Genomic DNA, 13,561 nt, shown 5'->3' with positions numbered 1-13,561 from the left:
TTTGCTTTTAGCCCTGAGGGTGGTATCATCTACATATCTGAGGTTATTGATATTTCTCCCTGCAATCTTGATTCCAGCTTGTGCTTCATCCAGTCTGGCATTTTGCATGATCTACTCTGCATATAAGTTAAATAAGCAAGGTGACAATATACAGCCTTGACATATTCCTTCCCCAATTTGGAACCAGTCATTGTTCTATGTCTGGTTCTAACTGTTGCTTAATCACCTGCATACAGATTTCTCAGGAGGCAGGTAAGGTGGTCTGGTATTCCAATCTCTTGAAGAATTTTCCACAATTTGTTGTGATCCACACAGTCAAAGGCTTTGGTGTAGTTGAAAAGCAGAAATAGATATTTTTCTGGAATTTTCTTGCTTTCTCTATGATCCAACAGGTGTTGGTAATTTGATCCCTGCTTCCTCTGCCTTTTCTAAATCCAGCTTGAACATCTGGAAATTCTCAGTTCACATACTGTTGAAGCTTAGCGTGGAGAATTTTGAGCATTACTTCACTAGTGTGTGAGATGAGTACAATTGTGTGGTAGTTTGAACTATCTTTGGTAGTATGTGAACACTCTTTGGCATTGACTTTCTTTGGGATTGGAATGAAAACTGACCTTTTCCAGCCCTGTGGTCAGTGCTGAGTTTTCCAAGTTTGCTGGCATATTGAGTGCAGCACTTTCACAGCATCATCTTTTAGGATTTGAAATAGCTCAGTTAGAATTCCATCACTTCCACTAGCTTTGTTCATAGTGATACTTCCTAAGGCCCACTTGGCTTCACACTCCAGGATGTCTGGCTCTAGGTGAGTGATCACACCATCATGGTTATCTGAGTCATTAAGATCTTTGTTATATAGTTATTCTGTGTATTCTTGCCACCTCTTCTTAATATCTCCTGCTTCTGTTAGGTCCATACTTTTACTGTCCTTAATTGTGCCCATCTTTGCATGAAATGTTTCCTTGGTATCTCTCATTTTCTTGAAGTGATCTCTAGTCTTTCCCATTCTATTGTTTTCCTCTATTTCTTTGCATTGATCACTGAGGAAGACTTTCTTATCTGTCCTTTTATTCTTTGGAACTCTGCATTCAGATGGATATATCTTTTCTTTTTTCCTTTGCCTATGTCTTCTCTTCTTTTCTCAGCTATTTGTAAGGCCTCCTCAGACAACCATTTTGCCTTTTTGCATTTCTTCTTCTTGGGCATGGTTTTGATCACCACCTCCTATACAAGGTCATGAACCTCTGTCCATAGTTCTTCAGGCACTCTGTCTACCAGATCTAATCCCTTGAAGCTATTTGTCACTTCCACTGTATAATCGTAAGGGATTTGATTTAGGTCCTACCTGAATGGTTTAGTGTTTTTCCCTACTTTCTTCAAGTTAAACCTGAATTTTACAATAAGGAGCTCATGATCTGAGTCACAGTCAGTTCCTGGTCTTGTTTTTACTGACTATAGAGCTTCTCCAACTTCGGCTGCAAAGAATATAATCAATCTGATTTCGATATTGACCATCTGGTGATGTCCATGTGTAGAGTCTTCTCTTGTGTTGTTGGAAGTGGGTGTTTGCTGTGACCAATGCATTCTCTTGGCAAAACTCTTTTAGCTTTTTGCCCTGCTACATTTTGTACTCCAAGGCCAAACTTGCTGTTACTCCAGGTATCTCCTGACTTCCTATTTTGCATTCTAGTTCCCTATAATGAAAAGGATGTCCTTTTCCTGCTGTTATCTCATTCTTTTTACAGTTACATACTCTTTGCCTTACAAAGTAGTGCTCTCATATTTGAACACTATATTTTGCTATTATTACATCAAAGTGTCCTTCCTCTGGATCTCAGCCTTCCATACCATTCCCTCCTTCTCATTGTATGAAATATCTTTCTCTCTGAGATTGCTGGTGTTTTTACCCTGTTCAATTTGGATTCTGCTTCTGAAATTTTTTCTTCAGAGGAGTCTTAGTTTACTAAAAGCATATATTTATTGCATATTTCTGAGATTCTCAAGGGTATACGCTACTTCTAATTGTCCTTTTGCAGGATTTTTTCAAGTTCTGCGGGTTATTCTCAGATTCTATTGCTCAGCATCCTGCTTAGTACTAGGCCTTCTCCTTTTGGAAATCAGAATCTGATGGCAATTTCTGGGTCCTTTGGCTTGTAGGCTCCATCAATTTCCTTTTCTCTTCACTGCTACCAGTTCTGCATCCTGTTGCTATCTCATGATTTGTGCTATGCTCACCCATTTTCTAGGGCCATGGGGATTCCTTGATACCCACTTTATTGAAGAATATCACCTGTCATTGTTTTTTGTTTGTTTGGTTGTCAGTTTTTCTTTCTTTCTCTCTTTTTTTTTTTTACTATCATTTTATTCTTTCACTATCATATGCATTGTTTTTATGAAGGGACTTGGGAAGATTAATTTCTTAAAATACTACATTATTGTCATGTCCTTGCCATCAGAAATACCAGGTGATCTTTTAAAAATGTAAACCAAATCATATCAGCTCTACCTCTACCTTCATCTTAGACCTCATCTCCAATCATTCTACTCACCTGTGATGGTTAATTTTATGTGTCAACTTGAATGGTCCATGGGGTGCCCAGATATGTGGTCAAACATTATTCTAGGTAGTTCTATGCGGGTGTTTTGAGATGAGGTTAAACTTCAAATTCATAGACTGAATAACACTGATTGCCCTCACTAATGAATGGGCCTCACCCCATCAGTTGAAGGCTTGAATAGAACCAAAAGACTAATGTCCACTCTGAATGGAAGAATTCTTCCTGCCCGATAGTCTTTTTTCCTATCTTCGTACTCAAACTGAAACATCATCTTTTCCTCAGTCTCAGGCCTCCCAACCTTTGGATTAGTGCTACACAATCAGTTCTCCTGGTTCTCAGGCCATTGGACTTGGATTTTCATGTCTTCTTCTCTCTGTCTTCAGTAATAACTCCTATCTCATCACTTTGCTTTATTTTTTTTCATAGAACTTACCATCATCAGAAATTATACTATTTTTGATTTGCCTACAGTTGTCTCCTTCACTGGAATGTGAGCATATGGTGGACAGAGGCATTTTATATATATTGTGAACTGAATTCAGAATTCCTACTAATATCAACATCAGCACTAGAATCCCTGAGACATTCTTGATTTTCCAAAGAGGAATGCAGTAACCCAATAAACAACAGTCATGATCTATAATAAAAGAAGAAATTACTTGTTTTACATAATTTGTTTTCATCTTAACATGAAATTTATGGTTATTCAGGTATTTATATAGGTGATATATATCAGCAACAAAGATGAGTAAAAAAGAATGTTGAACTCCTTACTATTGGGTACTTACTTTGACATTTCTTTGAAATGCTAATGATTCTTTGAATAACTATCAGATTGGCATTCACACATGTTTAGTTCTGTACCTTGGCATGAAATATCCACTTGTCAAAAGAGAAGTGTGAAATTAAATGAGACATGTTACGAATATGCTTTGCCTCAGTTTCATCTAAAGTAATAGCAAGAAACTATGAAAATTCTTTTCAAAGTAAATTTTTAAAAATATATAGGCATGTCAAAATAATAATCATTACTGAGTGTCTAATATAATAAATTACTACCTTTGTAAAAATGAAAGTCTCTAGATTAAAAATTATCGTTGTAATAATAAAAAACACATATTTAATGTATTCCATGCCACAGGCATTATTCTAACTCCCTTACTTTTATTTTTCATTCATCTTCACAACACTGTTAGTTATGTTATATACTATTACTATCATCATTCCCAGACGTGAAAATACAAACATTGCCAAAACTTATTTTGAACAATATATTAATTTTTCTTTAAAATGGGATATAGACTAAATCTATCTATTGTCACATAGTAAACCAACCCAAACTTTGTGGCTTAAATCAACAGCCATTTATTTAGTTCATGATTTTGTTAACATGTTTTCTTCTGATCTGGGCCAAACTCAGATGAGCTTGCCTAATGCAGCTGCTGGCAGATTGGCCTAGAGTTGGTTGATCCTGGTCAGCCTCGCTCACATGTTTGGAAGTTGACTGGCCTTCAACTGAAGTGACAGGGTGGCTGGTGTATTAACCATGCCTTTTTCTTTTGGAGGGTTTTGGTTTTTGTTTGATGCCTGAACATCTTGGGACCTTGCTGATCCCGGAGGCACTGTTCCTCCCAGGGCTAGGTAATTCTTAAAGATAGTAAACAACTCACCAGAGGACATACCTTTCATATGCAAACCAACCAATCCAAAACCATACTGCAACCACTTTCTTTGTCAGGTTCTCACTCTGGGCCACTACCCACTGGCCCCAATCATACCAAAACCAAGTACAAGATAACTAGGGACAGTCTCTATGGCCCAGAGCCTCTTGAAAAGATTTGAACTAATCAATACTAAACCTGTTTGCCTTGTTTCGTCCATTACTTCCAATAGAAACCACTATAAAGCTCTTGCCCACCTTGTCCCCACTCATTCTGCCTCCTAATACTGGTGCTTCCTATGTCCCTTCCACCACTGCCCCACACCCCAATATTATGACATACTCCCTCCTCGTGGGATCTATGACTATAACCATGTGTCTTTTCAGTGGCAATCTCCTGATCTGGTAGACTCATTATACTTGGGGGCGGAGGGGGTGGGGAACCTGTACTTTCAAACATCTGGGTAATGTATTATTTTATTTATCGTCCAGCAGACTAGCCAGAGCTTGTTCACATAGATGCAAGATTCCAAGAGCAGCAAGAGAAGAAGCCCCAAAGCACAAGTACTTTTCAAATCTCTCTTATATCATGCTTTCCGTTGTTCAGCTCACTTCAGTTCTGTTGCTCAGTCATGTCCGAATCTTTGAGACCCCATGGACTGCAGCATGCCAGGCCTCCCTGTCTAACACCAACTCCCGGAGTTTACTCAAACTCATGTCCACTGAGTCGGTGATGCCATCCAACCATCTCATCCTCTGTCGTCCCCTTCTCCTTCCACCTTCAATCTTTCCCAGCATCAGGGTCTTTTCAGATGAGTCAGTTCTTTGCATCAGGTGGCCAAAGTATTGGAATTTCAGCTTCAATGTCAGTCCTTCCAATGAATATTCAGGACTGATTTCCCCCAGGATGGACTGGTTGGATCTCCTTGCAATCCAAGGGACTCTCAAGAGTCTTCTCCAACACCACACTTCAAAAGCATCAATTCTTTGGCACTCAGCTTTCTTTATAGTCCAACTCTCACATCCATACATGACTACTGGAAAAACCATAGCCTTGACTAGAAGGACCTTTGTTGGTAAAGTAATGTTTCTGCTTTTTAATATGCTGTCTAGGTTGGTCATAACTTTTCTCCCAAGGAGTAAGCATCTTTAAATTTCATGACTGCAGTTACCATTTGCAGTGATTTTGGAGCCCCCCAAAATAGTCTGTCACTGTTTCCCCATCTATTTGCCATGAAGTGATGAGATTGGATGCCATGATCTTAGCTTTCTGAATGTTGAGTTTTAAGCCAACTTTTTCACTCTCCTCTTTCCCTTATATCAAGAGGCTGTTTAGTTCTTCTTCGCTTTCTGCCATAAGGGTGGTGTCATCTGCATATCTGAGGTTATTGATACTTCTCCCGGCAATCTTGATTCCAGCTTGTGCTTCATCCAGCCCAGCGTTTTGCATGATGTACTCTGCATATAAGTTAAACAAGCAGGGTGACAATATACAGCCTTGACGTACTCCTTTCCTGATTTAGAACCAGTCTGTTGTTTTATGTCCAGTTCTAACTGTTGCTTCTTGACCTGCATACAGATTTCTCAGGAGGCAGGTAAGGTGGTTTGGTATTCCCATCTCTTTCAGAATTTTCCACAGTTTGTTGTGATCCACACAGTTAAAGGCTTTGGCATAATCAATAAAGCAGAAGTAGATGTTTTTCTGGAACTCTCTTGCTTTTTCTATGATCCAGTGGATGTTGGCAATTTGATCTCTGGTTCCTCTGCCTTTTCTAAATCCAGATTGAACATCTGGAAGTTCACAGTTCATGTACTGTTGAAGCCTGACTTGGAGAATTTTGAGTATTACTTTGCTAGCATGTGAGATGAGTGCAGTTGTACCACTGACCAAAGCAAGGTACTTGGCCACATGTAACCTCTAAAATCCTATGGGAGGAATGGATACAGGATGGGGTATGGCTAAAGGCTAAAGGAGGCTGTGCACATGGAGTTTGTAACTGCATTCAATCCACTGAATAGGTATCCCAGGAGGTTTCATATCAGCTTCTCACTGTCTTTGATTTGAGAAATTCTTGGGGTTTAGCCACTGAAATAGGTAATATTTGCCTTTTCAGAACTCTTGGCAATAATGTTATCAACTATCTTAATGGCAAGAACTATTCTTCAAAAGCCTAGGCTTATGAGCTAATAATCAAATTCTCTTTTACTGAGAGAAGGGACTGCTTGTGACTAGAGGATTTGGACATTATAAAGCACTTTGGAGATGTGATTATAGTTATTTTGATCAAATCACAGAGTGATGATAACCTAATCATAATATTCAAAGAAAAGCTTAAATAATGTTATCCTCCTAAATATCTCACTATAGTGAACATGATCAGAAACCTCTTGACTGTGATTTACAGGGTTTTTTTTTTTTCCCCTTCAGTTCAGTTTAGCTAAGTTCAATCACTCAGTTGTGTCTGACTCTTTGTGACCCCATGGACTGCAGCATGCCAGGCCTCCTTGTCCATCACCAACTCCAGGAGTTTACTCAAACTCACGTCCATTGAGTCAGTGATGCCATCCAGCCATCTCATCCTCTGTTGTCCCCTTCTTCTTCTGCTTTCAATCTTTCCCAGAATCACGGTCTTTTCAAATGAGTCAGTTCTTTGCATCAGGTGGCCAAAGTATTGGAGTTTCAGCTTCAGCATCAGTCCTTCCAATGAATATTCAGGACTGATTTCCTTTAGGGTGGACTGGTTGGATCTCCTTACAGTTCAAGGGACTCTCAAGAGTCTTCTCCAACACCACAGTTCAAAAGCATCAATTCTTCTGCACTCAGCTTTCTTTATAGTCCAAGTCTCACATCCATACATGACTACTGGAAAAACCTTAGCTTTGACTAGATGGACCTTTGTTGGTAAGGTAATGTCTCTGCTTTTTAATAGGCTGTCTAGGTTGTTCATAACTTTTCTTCCAAGGAGCAAGTGACTTTTAATTTCATGGCTGCAGTCACCATTTTCAGTGATTTTGAAGCCCCCCAAAATAAAGTCTGTAACTGTTTCCCCGTCTAGTTGCCATGAAGTGATGGGACCAGATGCCATGATCTTAGCTTTCTGAATGTTCAGTTTTAAGCCAACTTTTTCACTCTCCTCTTTCACTTTTATCAAGAGGCTCTTTAGTTCTTCTTCACTTTCTGCCATAAGGGTGGTGACATCTATATATCTGAGGTTATTGATATTTCTCCTGGCAATCTTGATTCCAGCTTGTGCTTCATCTAGCCCAACGTTTCTCATGATGTGCTCTGTATATAAGTTAAACAAGCAGGGTGACAATATACAGGCTTGACATACTCCATTCCCTATTTCAATTTTTCCCCTCAAAACCCTAAAGTGTTTTTCCCACTCAAACCCTTTAGTCTTCTTCAGCAACCTGCACAATAAAATTCTGAACTTCTTTATTTCAGAATTCTTCCTTCCTTCTGCATTATTTACCCATTACTGTCATCTCATACCAAACTACTAATGGTGTAAAGCATTATAGGAGAGCCAAGTAGCCCAGCATGAAAATGGAGACAATAAATTGGAACAGAACACCATATTTTATTTTCTCTTATATTACCTTACCTCCATGAAGCAGAAAAAAAAAAACCCTTCTTTTCATCTATTTTTTCCAAATTCCAGAAATAGTCATAAATAGAGATATATTTCTTCCCACAAAGAGCCTATTTGATTGTCCTTTAACCCTAAATTGTTTTTTTATCTTAATAATAATTTTTCCAGGCCAATGGATATGAGTATCTGATAGGCCTTAGTTTGAATCTCAGCTTAACTACTTATTAGCTGGGGAAATTTAACAATGTAAGTTGTCCACATGTAAATTTTGACTTCTAAAAAATGGATGTAATAGGGCATATACTCTAGCCTTAGAGAGTTTAAGGCTGCTTTGCCTTACACTCCACATACTCTTCTCCTCCAAGAAAGATCTCTGTTGCAAAAGGAGGGGAAAATTCATGTCCAGTATACTAGAAAGTTTTTATGAGAAGATAAGAGTACTTGTGAGAGTATGGGGTGGTACAGAATGTTTCTCTTTTAGATCATTGTCTCATGGATCTCCCATCCTGACACTTATTTCTTCCACTCAGCATTGTGTTAGGTCTAGGAAGGGGGACATCTTCATTTGGGACAGCTAAATAGGAACCCGGGTGAGGTCTGGAGAATATGTAAAGCCAGGATCATACCTGCTTCTATCAGCTCCAAGAGAGACAAAAGCATATGGAGCTGGGGCCAAATTTCAATTAAGAAAGCTGATTTGTCTGTAGCATTCCTTGGGCAAATATCTATTGAGATTTATTTAGGTTGACAATTTGTTTACATATTCTGACCAAATCTCTTTCAATTAGAAAACCATGATTGTTATTAATCATTTCATAGAATTGTTATGACAATCACATAAGGGGATATAAATATTACCTCTAGTTTAGTGAGAAGTAAATAGCACATGCCTAGTAAATGTTACTTATTAACTTATAAAAACTTTGGTGTTTTTGGTTTATAATAATAACTAACTTCTTCAAGTTGTGAATCAGAAAGTCAGCTTTGAACTTGTTACATTTTATCTACCACATTGGCTATATTTTACTTTTTCATAAGATTAGGCTTATCAGGTAATTTAGCTTTTGATCATGGCAAATATTTAGCTGAATATTAATTAACGTGACCAGTCAAAAAAGTAGACTGACTCCCTTCACTAATTTCTTTGGCCAGGTTTTTACACACTATGTCTTTAAAAGACAAATTAGGTCATTAAAAAAAAGCATGGTGTATTTTAAATCTCAGGGCTTGCCAGAGGGTTCAGTGGTAAAGAATCCACCTGCCAATGTAGGAGACAAACGAGACGAGGGTTCGATCCCTGGGTCAGAAAGATCCCCTGGAGGAGAAAATGGCAACCCACTCCAATATTCTTGCCTGGAAAATTCCATTGACAGGGGAGCCTGGCGGGCTACAGTCCATGGGGCCACAAAGAGTTGGACATGAATGAGCACACACACATATTTTAAATCTCAGAGAACATTTATGTTTCATCTTAGAAAAAATTATAAAGTAATAAAAATTTTATTCTTCTTTGGTTTCTTTTATGGATTACATTTTCAAAGATCTGAAGAAATTAAAAAATAACTAATTATGTTTCATAGAAGAAAGAAAAGGACAGCTTCGTGTTAGTAATGCATCAGTTTCTTGTAAAAGTGTCTCACTTTTTAGTGATATTGCATTGTTTGCCTGTTAAGCATGAACAAATCCTTTTTGTCTAAATCATGTAATTTGTGTAGAATTAATCTTAATTTTATATTTGAAGTAACATGTTAGGATTATTGCCTTTAAATTATTCCAAATTATACTTCTTTTCAATGTTTTGTTTTTTAATTTATTTGCTGGGAAAAGGGCAAAGGGATGTCATTATATATGATCTTGATTTACCTGCCTGATGTCCTAACTGTACAATGATTCATTTACTGCAAAAGTTTGAACATGGGTGTCCCATTTTAAGAAAACCTAACTTTGTTATCCAATATAAAATATACTACCTGGGGACAAAGGAGAAGGGTGGGCAATTACTCAATTAATACCCAATTCATAACTTTGAAATACACCCTAAGGTATATCAGGAAGATCTGGTACACACACACACACACACACACACACACACATTTATTTTACACACAGCACTGTAGGGTCATGGGTATTTCATTAAGTGAGGGTATCACTGTGTAACAATAAATCAACTGTTTGGACATTGCACAGGTTTAAAAGGGTTTGAGAAATCAGGGCTTTCAGAGTCCTTTCCAAATGAGCATCCAGACCTTTTTTTTCTCTTTTGCAGATGATCTCTCTCAGCAGGAGGACAATGATCCCCCAAAAGAATATGATCCTGGGCAATTTGCAGGTCTCCTCCATGGATCCTCTCCAGCCTGTGAGTCCCCTGAAAATCCATTTCATCTCTATGGGAAAAGAGATGAACGTGAAGAAGGAAAAGATGAAGTCAGTTTGGCAAATAGTCCTTTGCCTTTCAAGCAAACTCCAATAGAAAAGAAATCAGAACCTGTGGTAAAGAAAATTAAACCCAAGGTGGTCAGTAGAACAATTTTTCACAAAAAAAGCAACCAACTCGAAAACCATACCATTGTTGGCACAAGAACAGCTAGAAGTGGATCCCGGAATGGGGACCAGTGGATTGTGAACACTGGGGGATTTGTGGAGAGAGCGTGTACCCTGGGGAGAATAAGGTCATTGCCAAAAGCCCTGATCGACATGCATTTATCCAAAAATGTCTCTAAATCGGATTCTGATCTCATTGCCTACCCTTCAAATGAGAAAACATCAAGAGTTAACTGGAGTGAATCTTCACCTGCTGATCACAGCTCTAAAGGGAATTCTGAAAGAACACCATCTTTCACTTCCGAATGGGAAGAAGTAAGATTTGTTCTTCTTGTTATTCTTTACATGAAGCTTTAGCATCAGGCGAGTTTTGAGGGAGGGATTTTCAGCTTTTTAAATCTTTCAGAGGAGAAAAAAATTAACACATATAGATCCAAGTGGAAAGGAAAAGTTCTAGAGGTAATACATGATAATTTCACAGCGAGCATAAAAACAAGCATGATTCCACACATGAGGGGAGATCTGTTGTTTCCATAGAAATTGATATCAAGCAGAAGTAATAACTAGCTATGAGGTACAAGAAAATGTTCACATTGTGCCCTACTAAGCATTGCAGCTGACAAATGGAGAAAAATCTTTGTATTTTTGTTTGCTTTATATCATTATCTTATTTGCTAAACTCTGTTAGGTCGTCTTCCTTCTTTAAAGTATCTTATAATTTCAGAAGAGCTTCTTATAATCTTAATACTAAACATAAAGGTCCTGGCCCTTCTCCAAGTACCATACAAAAAACACAAGTTACTTAATATTTCCCTTTACAACTATTGGACATTAAAGAAAAATGTGTCCAGTCCAGTGTGACCAATTTAAGCTCTACTTAAAGACAGTCTTCAATTTCATGGAATTACTCAGGAAGTAAGTACCCTTTTAAGGTTAATAATATATCAACCTTTCTCCCTGAAGAGGACTACATCATAAAGTAATGAAGTCTCTTGATTTTTCTTGAATTTGTGCAAAGAATGGACCACATTCTTCCTCAGCATTTCATTCTAAAATGTCACATTTTGTCTCTCAAAAGATTGTGCCAGTAGAATTAGGTTTTGAGGCACAATAGGTCACTAGACTACTCTGAGAACGAGAAATAGAAATGGTTCTGGTATTGACATTCTGAATCGAGCTGTTTGAGAAAATCACTTAATCTCTCTGCATCTGTTTCAGGGTGAACAAAATGGGACATTTAAGTAATGCTCATTGTCATTTCTGAAAACTCCTGTCTCACTAAGGCTGCTAGGATGATGAGCGGGTTTAAAGCATAAATAGCTAAAGCTGAGACAGTCATATCTCCCTATGAATTCCATAGCAGTAGTCTGATAGTTTACTCAGATCTATCCATTTCTTATATTTACTAACTCTGTGAATAACATATTTAACTTATCTCTTAGAATCAAGTTGTTGCCATTCCTAGATTCTTGTGATTATATGCTACAAATAAGCTTGTGGCTGGTCATACCATTTAATCAGAACTTGGTTCCAATGGCCATGCTTCACTGGATCAGATGAGATGCATGCTCTCGGATCCAAGAGGAAGGATGACCGAGAGGGTAGACATTGTCGCATGAACTTATCCTCAGCTCCTTCCCCTTCTGACTTTAAAGAATATACAAGGTCTAACTTACTGACCCATGTAGGCCCAAACAAAGTTTATTTTAGGAAATACAAAGAAAAGGCAAGCTGATTTTGAAAGTTTAAGAAAAGGAAATAAAATTTGTATTTCTAAAAGCAATTCAAAAGATGTCTGCCTCCCTTTAAATCTTTCTGTGTTGGTCTCTTAATTGGAGTTTTGCAGTGATAATAATATCAAGAATATATGCTTCTGGCAGTGGAAAGTCATTTTAAAATGCAATTCTGTATGCTCAGTGAAATGAGTCAAACAGAGAAAGATAAATGCTATATGATATCACTTATATATGGAATCTAAAAAACAACAGACTACTGAATATAGCAAAAATGAAGCTGACTCACAGATACAGAGAACAAGCTAGTGGTTACCAAGGAAGGCCGGAGGGACAATATAGAGCTGAGGAATTAAGAGGTACAGACTGTTGGCTAAAAGATAGGGTCAAGGATGTATTGTGCAACACAGGGAATACAGCCAATATTTTGTAATCACTGTAAATGGAAATAGTCTTTAAAATTTGTATAAAAAATAAAAATAAATAAAAATTTTAAAGAACAAAAGTACAACACAAAGCGAATGTAATAATTCATTTTATATGTTTTTTGTTTCACACAGATTGACAAAATAATGAATTCCATAGATGTTGGAATTAACAGTGAACTTCAAGAAATTAATGGTGAGAACACAAGTAAGGAAATCTCTCCTTTATGTTGTAATGAATAAATGTACTCAGGGACTAGTTATAAAATGATAGGAGTCTATAGATACTTCATCTTTTACCATAATAATAATAGCTACAAATTATTTCCCTCCATTCATGTCAAACAACCATGATCTCTGAACAACATCAACTATATAGATTTAGCAAACTGAGAGATTTTCTTCCCCATGTGCTATTTTACTATGCCAGTTAGCATTAATGTAGTGCTAAGTATGGGCGTGCATGCATGTTAAGTCGCTTTATTCGTGTCCAACTCTTTGTGACCCTATAGACTGTAGCCCACCAGGCTCCTCTGTCCATGGGGATTCTCCAAGCAAGAATACTGGAGTAAGTGATCATTTTTTAAAAAGACTAAATAATTTTTGCTGAAACATGTATTTGTATTAGTCTTTAAAAAATAAAAAACCTACTAAAAAAGTACCAAAGTCATGTGACTTTGATTAGTGACACAAACATGATATGATGACATGTGTAGCTATCTCTTTCATACACAAATGCTGATAAACATTGATACTTTTCCAGTATCCAAAGAGCCAGCCTAGAAATGCATGTTGCCATATAGTTCTTTCAGACATGCTTAAAGAATAATTTCAAGAAAACTGTAGGAATGTTTTGTTTTTTTTTTTTTGACTGATGTGAAGGTAAGAATGTGTTTTCTTATCATGGTAAGCTCTCTGTTACTGAGAATATTCAAGCAGAGACTTAATGCATCTCTGTTGGAAGACAGGTGACATTGAACAGTAATATTACAAAATTCTTCAGATAGTACCATAGAATTGTGAAAATGTTACAAAAATGATTATAATGAAA

At 37.3% G+C, this 13,561-nt stretch overlaps 1 protein-coding gene across 5 annotated transcripts in view; it reads left to right on the top strand.

The window, feature by feature from the left end:
- The window catches only part of ANKS1B (ankyrin repeat and sterile alpha motif domain containing 1B), a 1,049,816-nt gene that overhangs the window by 561,098 nt on the left and 475,157 nt on the right, over window positions 1-13,561 (top strand). For 4 of the 5 annotated variants that reach the window (XM_081595384.1, XM_081595383.1, XM_081595382.1 and 1 more), the window contains exons 13-14: window positions 10,078-10,667; window positions 12,646-12,718. In XM_081595384.1, the coding sequence (XP_081451510.1) occupies window positions 10,078-10,667; window positions 12,646-12,718 (663 nt within the window). The remainder of the gene's footprint in view (window positions 1-10,077; window positions 10,668-12,645; window positions 12,719-13,561) is intronic. The other variant, XM_081595385.1, reaches the window with a different exon arrangement.

Source organism: Giraffa tippelskirchi, chromosome 4, assembly GCF_054371585.1.
Source record: "Giraffa tippelskirchi isolate mGirTip1 chromosome 4, T2T-mGirTip1v1.2.pri, whole genome shotgun sequence".
In the NCBI taxonomy this organism is placed as follows: domain Eukaryota; kingdom Metazoa; phylum Chordata; class Mammalia; order Artiodactyla; family Giraffidae; genus Giraffa; species Giraffa tippelskirchi.
The sequence above is the reverse complement of the archived record's forward strand: the minus strand, read 5'-3'. Positions and strand labels throughout refer to the sequence as shown.